This window comes from Periplaneta americana, chromosome 5 (genome assembly GCF_040183065.1).
Source record: "Periplaneta americana isolate PAMFEO1 chromosome 5, P.americana_PAMFEO1_priV1, whole genome shotgun sequence".
Lineage (NCBI taxonomy): Eukaryota > Metazoa > Arthropoda > Insecta > Blattodea > Blattidae > Periplaneta > Periplaneta americana.
The window spans coordinates 17370426-17388435 of NC_091121.1; the positions used below are offsets into that span (position 1 = coordinate 17370426).

The 18010-nt window shown below is 36.0% G+C and overlaps 1 protein-coding gene across 3 annotated transcripts in view; it reads right to left on the minus strand.

Moving 5' to 3' along the window:
- Positions 1–221: 221 nt before the first annotated feature.
- The window catches only part of LOC138699486 (uncharacterized), a 77983-nt gene continuing 60194 nt past the window's right edge, over positions 222–18010 (minus strand). For all 3 annotated transcript variants that reach the window (XM_069825409.1, XM_069825407.1, XM_069825408.1), the window contains one exon: positions 222–6711. In XM_069825409.1, coding sequence (XP_069681510.1) covers positions 6685–6711 — 27 coding nt within the window. In that variant the 3' untranslated portion in view covers positions 222–6684. The remainder of the gene's footprint in view (positions 6712–18010) is intronic.

Genomic DNA, 18010 nt, shown 5'->3' on the forward strand with positions numbered 1-18010 from the left:
AAGCTTAAAAATCGTTGAAGAAATTCACTCCACTGACAAACATTTCCTATATTACGACACATAAAGCACTGAAACAAGAACTGCACGAATTAAAACCTGCCGACGAGAAACGTATTCATTACTGCAAACAGTTTCTGACAATGATTCCACACCATGGTGTTTTACAGATGAAGCCTCACACATTACATTAATTCCCAAAATACCAGAATTTGGTCATCGTGTTATATCACATGTCAATTCTGAAGTTTACTGTTCCAATATTCTTTCCTTTTATTCCAAGTTAAAGAACAGTTGCCAAATGGTTTTTTCAACAGGTTAATGTTACAGCTCACATGTTGATTAATTTCTTACGAGACATTTTCAGACAGAGGATAGTTTCGCAACAACTATGGCCTCTGGGATCCCCTGATCTGACTCCACCCGATTATTTCTTTTCGGGTGCTGCTAAGTCGACACTACATCAAGACAACCCTAAAATAATTCATGACCTAGAATTGGCAATAAGAAATTCTACAAATTCTGTCACAAAACAATCTTTAATTTACATGTTTCATAATCAAATAACACGTGTCAATCTATGCCTTCAGCACAATCGAGGACTCTGAATCTTATTTGAATGGGTAAGTTAATTTATTATTATTATTCCCTTGCTTCTCATTATTTATTTATATCATATTTGCTTTTCTCTCTCTTTACAGTTTCCTCTATATTCATTCATTCACACCAGTCTGCCACTGTCCCAATACCAAACGAGTTTCATACTCATTCCTGAAGGATTCATTCCGCTCAATGCTAACACTACATTCCTCGTATCTACTGGGTTCTCACTTATTCCACTACTGTGGAGCAACTTAAAGATCACACTGTATTACATTATGCTCAACAATGAAATATGTACAATTCTCTATGAAAACCTTGCTTCATTCAAGATATCATAATTATCAAGTAATATTCTCTATTTACAACCACGTTCCAAAAGATTTCACTCATATCAATAATCCCAACAAATCACACTGCTAATGGTCATTTACAATCACAAAGACACAACAAGATCATACACTAAACAAAATTCACTGCCCCTGGAAAAGAACACAATTGCATTCTCTCATGCACCATTTCATTTTCCACTACACTATGCCAGCTGATATTTTCAACTACATACAGTTATGTTCACGAAAAAAATCTCTAGAAAACCAGCTCTGATACAACTTTCCTGCTCCTATTGCATTATCACTAAAGAGCAGAAAAATGTTACAAATTTCCCAAATATGAACATCAACAATAAACTATATTCACAAAGCTGCTATATGAAATCCGGCAGCTATTCTAATTTCAAATATTTTTTACAAACAAGGAAAAACTATGACGTACCATTATGTTCCAACAAATCTATTACTAGGTATATCATACAGGATGTCACCAAAATATTTCAGAACAGCAGCAGTTCAGTTATCATTAATACATAATCATACCAACGGCCAGAGTGGGAGAAACAACACAGCTACAAATCAGCTAGGGCAAACCAAGGTTACAATGAAAGAGTAATGGAACGGAGAAAAATTCTCTCCGGCACCGGGATTTGAACCCAGGTTTTCAGCTCTACGTGCTGACGCTTTATCCACTAAGCCACACCGGATTCCACCCCGGCGTCGGGCACAATCATCTCAGCTTTAAGTTCCAACTCCTGGATTCCCTCTAGTGGCCACCCTCTGCACTACGTCATAGATGTCTATGAACATAGGACCAAAGTCCACACATGTGCTGAGGTGCACTCGTTATGAGTGACTAGTTGGCCGGGATCCGACGGAATAAGCGCTGTCTTAAATCACAAAGTGATTTACACATATCATATATATTATTTTAATGTACCGAAGTACACATGATATTTCCATGCAGATATTCTGCGCCATCATACGATGAAAGAGTAATGGAACGGAGAAAAATTTTCTCCGACGCTGGGATTTGAACCCAGGTTTTCAGCTCTATGTGCTGATGCTTTATTCACTAAGCCACACTGGATACCCACCCCGGCATCAGAAGAATCGTCTCAGTTTTAAGTTCCAACTCTTGGGTTCCCTCTAGTGGCCACCCTCTGCACTACGTCATAGAAGTCTATGAACATAGGACTGAAGTCCACATATGTGCTGAGGTGCACTCGTAATGAGTGACTAGTTGGCTGGGATCCGACAGAATAAGCGCCATCTTAAATCACGAAGTGATTTACGCATATCATATATATTATTTTAATGTACCGAAGTACATATAATATTTCCATGCACATATTCTACGTCATCATACAATGAAAGAGTAATGGAACGGAGAAAAAGTTTCTCCGGCACTGGGATAATCCGAGGTTAGTCAACAGACAAGACAGGGGCACAAGAGCAAGGAGATATTCAAAAATGCATCAACAAAGCACAAAACATCAAATAAGTAACACAGATACAAGGAACACCACTGCCAGAAGAGAGTCAAGAGTTAGTTGATCAAAAATGTGTACGTGATACAAAAGAACAAGGCCAGCCAATGTACTTACACAAAGTCAACAATGAGAATGCAAGGGATAATAGCAATAGAAAATTAAATGCAACTATAAATATATAGTAACAAACACAAAGATCAAAATATGGTAGAAATAAACAGCAATCAGGACTAGTACTATATATTAACAGTGTACCAATGAATAGTGAAAAGTAAAAGTCAAAGTGGAAGAAAGATCAGAAACAAAATGTCAAAATTGTACATCAAATACAGAGACATCATTTTATTTTTACTTCAATTTTTATTGTACCTGAGTTTTTGAATGTACTTCACTCCCACCCCTTCTACTAGTAAACTTCCAACCATTCACGACACAGAGCCGAGGGCGCATAAGCAGTACTCAGTTAGTGAGTATAGTACATTCCAGAAATATGTTGGCGTTTTCCAGTGACAAAAGAGTTTTCAATATTGAATCATATTTTCGCACAAGTACTGTCGTCCTTTTGCCTACATCACATCCCAGTTTCCCCCCACCTGCTTCTATTCGCCCCTCTGTAAAGTCTAGTAGCTGGGCTGTCTTAGCTCTTTTCTGAAAACATTAATTTAGGAATTGGACGTCTACGTAACATTATACAAGTGTTTAAAATAACTTAAATAAAAGGGCCTCGTTAAGTAATTAACTGTCACGTGATTCCCCCCCCCCCCCTTTCTACGACCCTGCGACAAAACCACTTGAACGGACAGGACATAGCATTTCTCAGTAATTTTATCTTTTCGGATCAGACAGAAGTGAAGACTGAATTTACAGTACGTAAGGTACTCTTTTATAGAGTAGGTACAGAATTATTTCAACATGAGTTACCCATACAAAGGACAAAACTGGTAATTGCAATTAGGTACAATAGTCTAAGTGCGATAATATGCAAAAAAGAACTGAAGCTTGTATCAAAATGAATGGCCACCATTTTCAAAAATGTGTTTAAATATCCATATTATGATTATTTTTCAATTTAACTTCATTCTCTATATTGTACACTAATGTGCTGTAACAGTACAATATACACTGCATAATTAATACGTCCAAATAGCTCAATGTGTGAGTAAAAACACCAAGTGTTAATACAGTACTGTATTTTGATTAAACAAAAACCTAATGAAAATTATCAAACTCAAAATTGCCATATTCACTTACTTACTGGCTTTTAAGGAACCCGGAGGTTCATTGCCGCCCTCACATAAGCCCGCCATTGGTCCCTATCCTGAGCAAGATTAATCCAGTCTCTACCATCATATCCCACCTCCCTCAAATCCATTTTAATATTATCTTCCCACCTACGTCTCGGCCTCCCCAAAGGTCTATATGCATTTCTGGATTCGCCCATACGTGGCAATATTTACTAGTTTACATAAATGGATCAACTACTTTTCTTCCATCCTATACCTAGTAAAGTGATTTCTATTTTACACCAGTATCATCCAACTCCAGTCATGGAAGAGGTAGCAAACGGTGATTCCTGTTTCAATCGTTAATAGAAACCTATAGCCAGATTAATATTAAAAATGTTAGTAAAAATAAAATGATGTCCCTCTACTAAATCATAAATATTACATAATCAATGATTTCACTAGTGCAAATACTTCCGATAGATAAAGCAGCATATAGTCAAGTGTGACAGAGAAACTAAAAGGCACCTACAAATTCATGAATAGTGATAACTACAAATTTTACATCTACTTGTAAATGGTGCATAAAAAAAACTGCATGCTTATGGACAAAACAGGACCATGGAAAAAAAACTAGGATACAATTAATATATAACAATACAAAGAGTAGACACTGCTATAGATGGCATTTACAAAGATCAAATATTAACATCATTGCATAAATAGCAAATAATTAAAGGAGTGTACGAAGGGTATTAGAAATAAATACCAGAACAGCAATTAAACGTAAATAAAGTTATGGTGTCACCTAAATACACAAACGTTAAGGCACACCATTATGGATACTCATGGTGTTAAATCTCACCGCAATCAGCTGGCATATGGTAAGTCAATATCTAACTACTTTGTCTTTCCTACTCAATCTACAAGGTAAGAGCACCAGTAGTCGACATGTTAAGGAAACATGTACTGTTTTCTTTTTTTTATCCTCCAACTGTACTTTACTCTAAGAAACAATTTTAAAAATTGACATCTCCAAATCCCTACTTTAATCTACATATGTGTCAATATTTTTATATTGAAAAATACATTTAACAATAATCTCTTAACATGCACCTATAATTGACACATTTTTTTTATAGTCTCAAAAAATTATGAGTGGAATACACAATAAAACACCTTATATAACTTATTAAGCTTTTATTGTAACAACTTTAATTCATTTAATACAAATACTTTAAAACACCAATATAAAACAAAGAAAGATCTAATTATTTCTCCTTCACTTTCACTGGCTTTTTCTAAAGATATCTTATAGTCCACTCTTGAGTCTCCACATACCCAATTATGTCATTCAAATATATCCAAGAAATTTTATTTTAATCTCCTTCAAATTCTGTTCTACTTGCATTAACACTTTTCAACCCTTATTTTTACTTCAACAATACAGAGGTAAGTAAATCTCGATGTATTCCTCTTTCCCCTAACATATTTCACCAGGACAATTTTCATTCAATGTTTCATCAATGTCAGACTCCTATCATTAATTTAATAATATGCCTCATCAGCACGTTTTTCTTAACATGCATCACAAGCATTTTCTCCTATATTCCCCATTCACTATCTTTTTCCCTACCGTGGATCATGAGTGTGTACACCTAACATGCTGATTCTGACATTTCTCTATCTCTTTCTTTCTTCCCTTCCTACCTTTTTTTTTTTTTTTTAATACATATTCTAATGCTTATGGTGAGGTATTTTGATGCTTTTCTTTCAACAGGGCAACGTCAAAATGAAGTCCTTTTCAACAGTAAACAGTGAAGACACAAAACCGTTTCTTGTGAAAGCCATACTTGGTTCTGATTCAACTGACTGTGCTTCTATTTGAGGTTGTAGCTTATCTTTCATTCTATTTAATAACTTGTATTCGTTTCAAACTTACTAGCAATAAAATAAACAAAAATAAAAAATACATTCATATCTACTGTTATGTTTTCTTGTAGCTGTAGGGTCTTCACTATCTTTCAGAGAATCCTCTATGGAGCAGGCTATATTATTTTCCTGCAAAGTTTTCAATTTGTCCATCAAACCACACTGCATGTTTCTCCAACAGACATGCTTCACCTCTTAATTGCTGGGAATATTCTTCAATAGTTTCACCTAAAAAAATGCTTCGTCTTCTTCAATATACATCGGGTACTTAAGGTTGACAGCACCTCTCAACTATAGTTTCTAAGAGTTCCAGACGAAAAAAAAAAAAGTATATTTATGCACTCCGTGAGAAGCATATTTAAACTAGCTGTAAAATGTAATATTACGTTGATATAGCTGCGAAAAGAAAACACAAACTCATTCTAAAAATTCGTGTCAACTATAAGTGTCCTGCCCACTATAGGTGCTCTTACATCTACAGGGTGAACCGTAAGTAATGTCATTAATTTCAAGATATTCAGTTCTTTAAAACAAACAATTTTATAATACAATTTTGTTCCATTCTGCTTCCTTTTCGAGAAAAAAATTTATTTTGGGAAAGCTATTCAATTAATATGCTCAGTCACTTTAAGAGAGGAGTTTATTATAATGATAAATGAAATGTACACAAATTTGATCCAAACCAATCAAAGCACAACACTGTAAAGCTGTCTGCATAGATGCAGCTCATGTATGCAACGAAAAAAGAAACATACGACAATTGCTTTCAAATATGACTCTGAAAATTTCATTTCTTCCATGTAAGTTTACCGAATACTACTTTACAATACTTAGAGTTCACCCTATATATAATCTGTTCTAATGTACTGTGCATTATAATTCTTTCAGACCTTAAGCTCAGGACATTCCTCTTCAAATCCTCCACTTCTCAAGTCCTCTTCAAATCCTTCACTCCTTCTGATGTCCTCTTGAAATTCTTCACTCCTGATGTCCTCTTCAAATTCTTCACTCCTGATGTCCTCTTGAAATCTTCCACTCCTTCTGATGTCCTCTTGAAATGCTTCACTCCTTAACAATCTTGCCCACTGGTCTCAGCAAAACCTGTGGTCATCCCCTGGCCGCCAGACAAAACATCTGCAGGAGAAATTCACAACAATGTCAGCTCAGTGTTATTCAAAATGTCACATCTTACTTTACAATTCCTTTTTTTCTATTTCCTCATTACTTGTACTATTAACTTTCTCTAAACAGACATCCCTCCTTTCACACAATTGTCCCAGTGTCCCAACAAAAATTTCACGACACTTGCATTTCTCACATTTCAGTAGAGATGCGAAATACAATATTTCCTCTATTATTTCATTTTATCACTACCAGCAGCACAAGAATTGCAATAAGGTATCGAGAAAAAGTATTTCACTAAACAGAACTGCACGCAGGTAGAAATAATTTCCACAATACCAGGAGACTTAATTTGATAACCCACCCCCTCACTAACATTAAAATGCTCTACCAATACCCACAGTGCAAGCGGCACGTTGAGTGGCAGCATGGATGAATCACAAACGCCTGTTAGCAAATGCAGCTGGCCATAGTGTGAGCAGAGCGGCATTTTGGAGGGGAAGTTGGTTCAAGGACAATGCTACATGTCGCTGGCCACTCACTCTTGTTTGAGATTTTAGCAGCGCCGCTCACAATTGAAAGTCATGAATTGCCAAGAAATGAGAAACAAGTTATCATTTAAGAAGTGAAAACCCGAATATTCCTGTGGAATGACAGAGAGAGAAGAACTTCGAAAACCTCTCCATGACAAGGAATATGTAGAAAGAAATTTTACTAAACACGAAGAATATTTTTGTAATATGCCAAGTGATAACAATAATAATAATAATAATAATTATTATTATTATTATTGTTGTTATTGTTATCATTGTCACCATCATACTTCGTACAATATTGTCGGTTAAATACTCAGTATTTTGTACAATATAAACATATTCTAACTCCGAAATAAAGATACAATTATATGATTTAAATGTTTCTATTGTTACGATTACCCATCGTTAATGCAAATAAATACGATTAAAACTATTAGGTAAAAAGTAATTATTTACAATCTCGTACAAGAATATTGACACTTTTGTTATGAAAAAGCACAATCTATTAAGTACAAATTATAATGTTATATTAACATCTGCAACTGATGCAAATAATCAGTCAAGTTATTCTTATTTATCTAGCAAATTCACTGCAACTATTATTCCTACAATCTGAGTTCTAAAGAGTTTGCACATGATCAGTTTCTGTCAATTTGTAAAGTTGTTTCATGATGATGCAAATCATTGTTTGTTACAATCTTTTTCTCAAATGGAAGATTATATGTGCTGGCTCATTTCTCGTTTCATATTTGTGTCAATATTTCTATTCATGAATCGCCACTTGGCACGCAATATTCCGAAAGCATATTCCATATATTATTTTTAGAACATTAGATAAACGTTACTTAAAATTTTCCCTTCTACACGTTAGTTCTCTCATAAGATAAAGTTTTAGATGGTAGGCTTCATCTCCAAAAAGTACAAGTGATACCTTTACATGTGACTTCAATAGTTCAGGCCGTTGCTTACGTGATTACACAAGCTGGCGCATAGCACGATCGAGAGTAGGTCTCTGTGAGTCATGACAATTTCTGCCGCTAGGTTCGCCTCTCTGCCCTATGAAATGATGAATAGTACCATTACAAAGCATTGTGCATCGTGAAAATAGTTCGATTAATTGTGCATTACTCATTGAGTACGAATATTACAAACATGCCAAGCATATTACAGTGTTATTTGAAGTTTGTTCAGCTAAGTTATATTCGAAAATTGTCTGTGTTTTGCTATATGAAGAACTCTGTACCAACAGGTCGTATATTTATAGGTTAAGGTAAATGTCAAAGTTCTCTCATATAACAAGCAATGCTATGTTAAAAGTGGCGAATTGCATTTTCCGACTCTCGAATGATGTGACCCGAAATATAAAATAATTTTATGCATTGTTTCACTTACCAAGCATTACTGATATAGGCCTAATGAAAATGTGGACGACGTGATGTAAACATTGAAGATAATGTTGTTACTGTTTTCCCTTTCTCTTTTAGAAAATACCGACAAAAGTAATGAATTATTTTCATGCTGTACTTATTAGGTAATTAATGTGTATTTGTCTGTATTTTAGACCTGTGTATTGTTACGTAAATATCAGTGAATTAGGTAAGAGAACTTAACAAGGTTAGTATGAGATTAGGTAATGCACCTCAAACTGGTAACTAATGGCTGCTGCGAAATAGGCTGAGGTGGTTATCGTGTGAATCAAATTATATCTAGAATATCTAGTTTCATTAAATACGGATACGTAAAGTTTTTTTTTTTTTTTTTTTTTAGCATTTGTTTGTAATTTTGTGAGGTTATGTCTAGCCTAATTTCTTTTTATTCTTGTATCATTACCAATACATTAATTTATTTTATATTCATTTCAGGTGTTACGGAGGTGTTACATCTATGGTGGCAACTCTACTTATGTTAGGATATGAAGTAACAGTATATATTCAACTTCATCATTTGCTAAAAATTAAAGAAAACTGTATGTCTTCGACTCATTCCATCGTCATTTTTTCTTACGTATGTGATCCACGTTCATTCTAAAAGTGCTACATTAAATGAACACTATAGACAACGTGATGGAACAATTTACAAGTTACTGTTAAAGTGCTCAACATTTTCAAGTGGTGCTATACCCATTGTTTCAAAATGTACATACATATTTTTACATTTCTATAAGAGGTGTCATAAATTAATTCAGCATATTTGTAAATTCTTCAAAATTAATTCTTCTAATTAAGACCATAAAGTAATGAAATAATATAGCCTAGGCCTATATGTGATTTTATACTACCGGTATTGATGTTGATCTTGCTAAATTAATCCAATTTCACAGTGTTGTCTTTTGTATTGTGGTTCATAACAATTATAACAGTACGTACGTGGAAATGTTTTTAAAATAATAAATCCTAGCTCATGATTTTAAGTGGTCGTTTCAATGGGAGGTTATATTGGAAAGATGATCACAAATGGATAATTTACTGCAAGATACAAGAACTGAATATAAGTGAGTGTTCCGTTGAAAGTGAAAGTGAAAATTTCGTTTTACAAGAGCTAAGTAGGCGTAATATTTATTTTAGAAATTATTTGAAAGCTACAGAATATGAAGAATAGACCTGTAACCATAGAAATCAACTGCGAATGGTGAGTGGCCAGGTTTCATTAATAATTGAAAGCAAGTAAAAATTATTTTCTTCTTATCATCCTGTTTTCAATATTTAAATTTAAGCACCTTTCTCTTCCTTGTTATTTCGTGAGAGATTACTTCATACTATCACGTAAGTTAAATTTTTTCTGTACAGATAATAAAAATTACATACATAAGTAGGCTACTTGAATACTGACGATACAAACTTCATATACATACCTCATCAGGTATATTCAAGAAGACATCTAATGTACTGTAACCAGCACATGATTAAAATACTGATCAGATGTCCAAAAGTTTGGCACATAGTTAATGAAAATCTTGATCAGGAAATCATTCATAAAAAAGTTAAATGTACACGTTTAAAACTTTCCTATAACATAGTGCATCCTCATTGTTACTTTTAAATTTTAGGAATGTACGCTTATAACTGTATCACAATCTGAAATAATCATAATATTTATAACACGAGGGTCCTTGTAGATAGTCAGTTCCAGTGTTCTATATGTAATTAAGAAATGGCCCAGTTTATTGCACTTTCAGCACTTTTCTATTTAGGGGCTTCTGATTAAGTTTCCTAATCACTTCGTATTTACTGGAAATATCTTTGGCAATATTGTCCAGTAGTGGCTTCACAAGTTTTCCCAAAAGAAAGAGGGACATTTCCTCATCTTTACATGTGTCGCACTTCAGTTCTTGCGAAAATCTTGGCTTCAGAAAAGAATACTACAGCATTTACTATTACTATGCTCAATAGATTAATCAATAGGCCTATAGAAATGTTTTCACCACTGCAAGAAAAAATCGCGTAATAATTATACTTCTCAATTATTGTGACGTTCGTATTTTTTTAAAGAGAGGGAAAAGTTAGGCCTTCTTGCAAATGCTTAATTATGAATTCAAGGAAATTAAAGATAATGCAGTACCTTAATTAGTTGCAATGTCTTATTTAATAACAATATTAATAATATTAGGTGAAAAGGGTAGGCTATAGTGCGTATATGTAAGATGTTAAGTTAATTTATTTCCGGAAATGTTTGGTGTATGAACTCAAGTACAGAGCAGACAGTCCCTCAGTTTATATGTAATATGTTTTAACATCAAGAATGACAGCCTTTTATTGTAATATAATTGAGGAGTAGAAGTTTGCAAATTACGTCTATTGTCCATAAAATATTGTACGAAGCATTTAATAAGCAATGGTGAGTCCTTTAAATGTCCCAAATGTCAATGTCTTTTAAGTGTTCTGCTATGAATATATAGGGCAGAACAGCGCTCCGAGCGGCGGAATTGGCATTACGAGGGAACCACTTCAGACTCGTTTTTCAAGCTCTATGCGCCAGCTTGTGTAATCTCGTAAGCAACGGTTCAGGCACATTGAACCTGTTGGTCTCCAACAAATTGACAAGTGTAAAGTTGTGAAAATGCTTCCATCACTCTGTTTTCCTCTTCCCACCAAATCAATGGTTAAAAAAATTTTTGTCTGCGCCAGCAACATTCTGTACTAATATTATGTAAATTAAAATAGCTGGAATCGAATTTATCAGGACCCCTTATCTGACCATGCTTTTCATCGTTTGTTACGAAGCAATTACAGAACCACACATTCCTAGTAATCACTGACCACTTTTTTTAATTTCTCTTTATTTGGTTGTGGTATAAATTCTTTAATCGGTTCATTCTACTTATTTTAACATAGTAGAAGACTAATAAAGGTAAAGGTATCCCCATAACATGCCATGAAGGCACTTGGGGGGGGCATGGAGGTAGAGCCCCATGCTTTCCATGATCTCGGCGCTAGAATGAGATGGTGTGGGTACAACACTAATATTAGAATATATTTATATTTTAATCACTAATTCATTAAATATTCACTACTGCATTCTATTTCACAAGACGTAGCAAAAATAAGTTGTACAATTTAAAAGAGAAATTTGAGAAGGTACTCCAAAGATACAAAGCGGTTCCAAAGCTCTCGAATCACTATGTTATGCCCCAGGGCTAAAGAACGCCCTGTAACATGATTTCCGTTTCTCTGTGGAATATTAAATTTGAAACGTGGAACCGTGTCAGCAGAATACACAGTCAAGCTGCTTAGCCAGCGATATAGACAGTCTTGTCGGGCGTGTGGTCAAATCACTGCCTACAACAAAAGTATTCTTATGCTTCAGCTCGTTGCTGGCCCAATCCCATTGGTCCAGTAGGATTACACATGCATTTTAATTGGTCAAATTATATCACGCATTGTTCGGACTCATTTCTTGCGCGTAATCTCATTATAGTGACAAGTCATTAAATTAAAATTAAATATAAGAAATGATTGATTAAGACGATATTTGTAAGTACGTCAAGTCAAAAGTGTTTTAAGACCATCTCACTTGGTGGATGGCGTGGTCGGTACCCCGGGCGGGAAACGGGTACCAAAACATAAAAAAGTGTTGGAAAGGAAACACAGCAGTTAGTTAGTTAGTTGGTGAAGACTGGCGAGAGCGTGAATCTGAGCAGCATGGCGTCATCTGATGAATTACCTTGTAAGTAACTTTGTATATTTTTCTAAATATAGAATAAATCAAGTAGTGTACAATAACGCAATCATTTTCAGACTTAGTTTAGTAGTCATGTAGTTTCCTATAGTATCCTGAGAGCTTCAGTTATTCCCGAAAAGTAGTTTTCCATTCTTGTGTACAATGGTGGTGTCAGAAATCCTGACCAGAATGAGCAGAAGACGAACACAGTAGCCATCCGGCTAGCAATCAGTGCGACCTAAGTGACGGTCGCACAACAGCTACATCGTTATGGGCGTTTTTCGACCTGACAATGTTTATGAAGGACATCGTCCTTTCCGGTAGGAACATAGGAAATCTTTCTTTCAGAAAATCCCATCGACTCCAAACAGCCCTGATTTGGGGGAAAGTAAAAGACAATTGTCAGCGATGATAACGTATCACTTCAGACAAATATGTTTTCGAATGCCTCAGCACCAAAGCCAAGGGCTCAAAAATGCAAATCAGACAAATTGATGAAGAGAAGATGCTGAAGCTTGAGTAATAATAACCTAACGGCAAGAGAGCATTTCAGTGGTCCAAAGCACAATTTTTCATGTATCTTCTGCTGCAAAAATTATAATTGCACAGCACAGTATTGTAACAAGTTTTAAAAGCAATAAACCAATATGAATAAAATGAAAAATATTCAAAACTGTGTTTATTTCTAATGTTAAATTTTCGTAAGTACAGGGTCCAGCAGAGAAACCTCACGGTTTTTAAATTGAAATAACAACTACACAGAAAGGTTTATATTCAATATTTCATTTTTCAAATACAGTTTAACTCAAAGTATTTGCATAAACTGCTTTACTTTTTGAAAATTGTATTCTGAAGGTGTCCATCATTGTCAGCACATTGTTGGATCCTCAATGGGAGACTCCGCATTACTCGCTGCAAAACGTTTGGACAAATTGCTGCCACTTCAGTCCTATGTTCCGCTTCAAATCTTCAATTGTCCTTGGTCGGTCCTGGTACACTCTACTCTTGAGATAACCACAAAGGAAGTAATCGCAAGCTTTGAGGTCGGGCAATCTTGGAGGCCATTGAATGTCCCCTCGGTGTGAGATCACTCTAGCTCCAAACATCTCTCTCAATTCGCCCATCGATGCTCTTGAGGTGTGAGCAGTTGCTCCATCCTGCTGGAACCACGTGACATCTGCAATACCCCGTTGCCTTAACTCGGGTGCAAAAAATGTCTGCAGCATGTTGATGTAACGCTGTGAATTTACAGTTACTGCTCTCCCTTCTCCATATTCAAAAAAATTGGGACCAATTATCCCAAACGACGCTATCCCACACCACACAACAACCTTTTCGCTGTGTATAGGTCATTCATGCATCTCTTGAGGATTGTCCGATGCCCAGAACCGACAGTTGTGAGTATTCACATAGCCACAAACGTGGAAATTTGCCTCATCTGTCATGAGAAGCTGGTTTAGAACCTGGTCATTCACAGTAGTCAGCAGTTCATTACAGCAAACACTTATCCCGCTCACTGAGTTCTTCCACCGTAACAATTTTGTATGGATGAAAGTAGAAGTCCATATGCAAAATTCAGAGCGATCAGAAATCCCTAGAGCACTTGCCTGTTTCACTGCCGAACGTCTAGGACTACAAAGAACAGTGTGACACACTCGTTCAACATTCTCCAGGGTTCGAACAGTATGCTGTTTCCCTGGTGGTTTCTTCTTTGTGGCACAAGCCGTTTCCCGAAAGTTCCTCACCCACAACAAGATGGTATTGCGGCTTGGAACACTGTCATTTTGATGAATGTCAAAATGCTGGCGAAATGCGCACTGAGTCACAATAACTGAACTGTTGTTTTTAAAAAATGTCTCCACTACAAAAGCTCGATGTTGTACCGACCAGCGCTCCATTCTGACTGAAATGGTGAAAACATGTGATCAAGGTCAGTCACTGCTGCCACTGTCCCGTCCCGCCTTCTCTCTCTCGCAGTCACCCCACTCCATGCACTTATGCGCAATCCTTTCAAACTGTTGTTATTTCTATTGTTGAGGCTCAAACAATGTATTGACAGTAAATACTTTGAGTTAAACTGTAATTCTAAAATAAAATATTCAATATAAACCATTCCGTGTACTTCTTATTACAATTTAAAAACAGTTAGGTTTCTCTGCCAGACCCTGTACAAACATGTGTTTTCTTTTTTTTGCCATGTAAGATGCAGCCCATGCAATTATTTATAATGAATGCAACTTAATTCCATCAACACAAAAATTTAAGGATTTATAGGATTATTCTTATTTCATTTAATTTAATTTACAAGGGGGATCCAGGAAATAACGACCATTTTGTTGTAATAATTAAAAACAAAAAAAAAAACAAAGTCTGTTACATAACTGAGGCTTCCTTTACTTCTCTACATAATCACCACCTACATTTAAACATTTGTCGTATCTGTTCACTAGCTTTACAATTCCCGTGTTATACTCCTCTGCCGCCAGTTCATTAAGCCAGGTGTTCACTGTCTTCTTCAACTCTTCATCACTTCCGAAATGCCTACCACCCAGAAAGTCTTTCAGCTTAGTGAAAAGGTGAAAATCGCTAGGAGCAAGGTCTGGACTATAGGGCAGATGATCAAAGATTTCCCAACCGAATTGATCCAGCAATTCTCGAGTTGAAGCAGCAGTGTGCGGGCGGGCATTGTCGTCAAGAAGCACAACTCCTCACCTCTTGTTTTGGATGGCTCGCCATAGTTTTCGTAAAGTCTCACAATAACGATTTGCATTGATCGTAGTGCCTTTTGGCATGAAATCCAGCAAAAGAACACCTTTGCGATCCCAAAAGACACTAGCCATGACTTTTTGTGTTGAGAGAGTCTGTTTGAATTTTCTCGGTTTCTTGGGTGATGAGGGATGATGCCACTGACATGACTGGCGCTTGGTCTCTGGGGTGTTGTGAGACACCCAGGTCTCATCACCAGTCACAATTTGATCAAGAAAGGCGTCTCCATCTGTGTGATATCGCATCAAGAATGTCAATGCTGAGGCCATTCTCTGAGTTTTGTGTTGGTCACTCAGTTACCGTGGAACCCATCGTGCACAAATTTTGTGGTAGCCAAGATGTTGTGACACAATTTCACCAAGCAAAGAACGAGAAATGTCAGGAAAGGCAATATGCAATTCGTCGACTGATGTGCGCCTGTCTTGCAAGATTCTGTCGTTCACTTTAGTCTTCAGGTCTTCTGTGATGAGTGATGGGCGTCCGGGTCGAGTTTCATCGTGGACATTTGTTCGCCCATTGTTGAACATTTCCCACCATTTTCTCACATTTCTTTCATTCATTACAGTATCACCATACACTTCTTTCAATTGCCGGTAAATATCTGCAGGTTTCAAATGTCGGGCATTCAAAAATCGAATCACACTCCTCACCTCACAGTCGGCGGGATTATCAATCACGTCGCTCATTTTGAAGTAACACAAAATGCACAATGGCGACTTGTTGCAACCAGTACTCACAACATTATGACAACACATGTTAAGGAAGCCAGTTGACCTTCAAACAAGGAAGGGGAGTCAGCTGCGCGCCAGGTATGCGTGAAAGGTCATTATTTCCTGGATCCCCCTCGTATATGCAGTATAGCCTATCTGCATCATTGCTCAAAGAATGCATGATCCTGTGTCTTTAACTTAAAATAATTTTACCTTAATGTAATGATTAGCCATTGTGCAATAGTGATAGATCTCCGAAATTTGATGGCTTGCTTGTTTTTATTTGGAAAATAGTTGACAGTTGTAAAAGCCATGCGAGTATACTTCAAAAATCTATCTGGAAATGTTCCTAATTCTCCATACAAACAATAAAATTCTCAGAGTTTCACATCTCTCATTACATGGATGAACACAAAATTCCCTACCTTTTCAATTTTAAGCTCTTCTTTCTAGATAAGAATTGCCTAAAAGCAAACACTGCCATGAACTCATCTCCACGCCGCACTGCTCACCGACTCTAAGCTATATGGCCACACCAATGCTCTTTCCTACTCACTCCTCAATTTTTCGAAAGCGGTACTGTCCCACTTGCCGCTTGCACTGTGGCCAAAGCCTAAGTAAACTTCAAAATAGTCTTTTCCTTTACAATTGTATGCAGGCACATGGATTTCAACTGTACCATAACACTGTTCCACATTAACTAAACATATTCAAGTCAGCAGCCAAATTCTAAAATCTCGGCAGCATTGAAAACAATATCCATGACTAGGCAGCTGTCAACTTTTCTTTTACAATTTTAAATCAATTGTACTGTTTCCAAAAGGTCTTAAATCCACAGCTGTGACCTGTGTAAGTGACACAGTAATCTCACTAGAGGTTTTGATTTATCTAGAGACAATCAAAACTAGAGTGGGATTTAATTGACTATCACACAATTAGAAGAAAGTATATAAAATATTAATTGACTTACGAAAATACAAAACTGTCTTCAAATTTGTACCATCTCAACATTACAAATATTACGCAAGTAGATGGCAGTAGTGTGTTATGGTTATTGTTATCAGTTGTGCCAGCTATGGAATCTTCACTGAACTCTGTGGACGGTTACTGGTCAAGACGGCTTTGTTGATTCAGTTTCATTTTTATTAAAACAGTTGCATTCCACTTCAATTATATCGATCCCAGTAATCAACATCACTTGACAGATGATTTTCAATAAATCTTACTATTAAACAATCTCTGATACGTGACTATTCATAATATCATATAGCAGAAGCTACAACATAACCTAAATAATATAAACAAGTGTTGAGACGGTGTCAGGTGGAGTTCCCAGGTAGCTCTGTTGGGAGAGCACTGGTACGTTCAACCAGAGGTCCCGGGATCGATACCCGGCCCCGGAACAATTTTTTCCCTTGAAATTATTCAAGTGTTAGAAAAGTTTTCATTACAGATGATGAAATAAACAAGATATGTTTTAATTAACAAAGATGACATGAATAATTTTAAAAGAAACAATTATAGATAGTACAATTTTCTAATTTGAATGTTTTAGTGATTGGTGGTTCAGTTGGACACGTGCGTAAAGGAAGTGAACTCATTGATGTCTTCAATTATTTCAAAAGTGTTTCAGGGAAGACGCATAGCTATGACCAATGATTTTTATTAATTCTTCTTGAATGCCAATGGAAGTCATATTTCAAAGTGCTGTGCATTGACTGGAGTGGTTTGCTAATTTTCTATTTTTTGACGTCCAGACCAGTGCAGTTTGAAATGTTGGCAAACAAAGAAACAAATGCTACGATAGTGATAAAAATAAACGAATGCTAGGGACGCGATAAAATTAAACAAATGCTAGGGATGTGATAAAATTGTGCCCTAAGCAGCCATGATTGGTTGAAAGACGTCCTTTTGTACCGTTTTATTGGTCAAAATTAATATGACGTAGTAAAAGTGTAATAGTCAACATAAACCATACTTTCAGCATACACTTGCCAAACAACCCTAAAGTGCAGCGATGCAAAATATCCCTCAAAGTTTCATCACATTGTAAATGCATTTTTAATAAGTTAATTTTGTACGTTTTTAAAACAAGAATTTTTCCCACAAATGACAAAGCAATCATTTTTCGACTCATCTGCA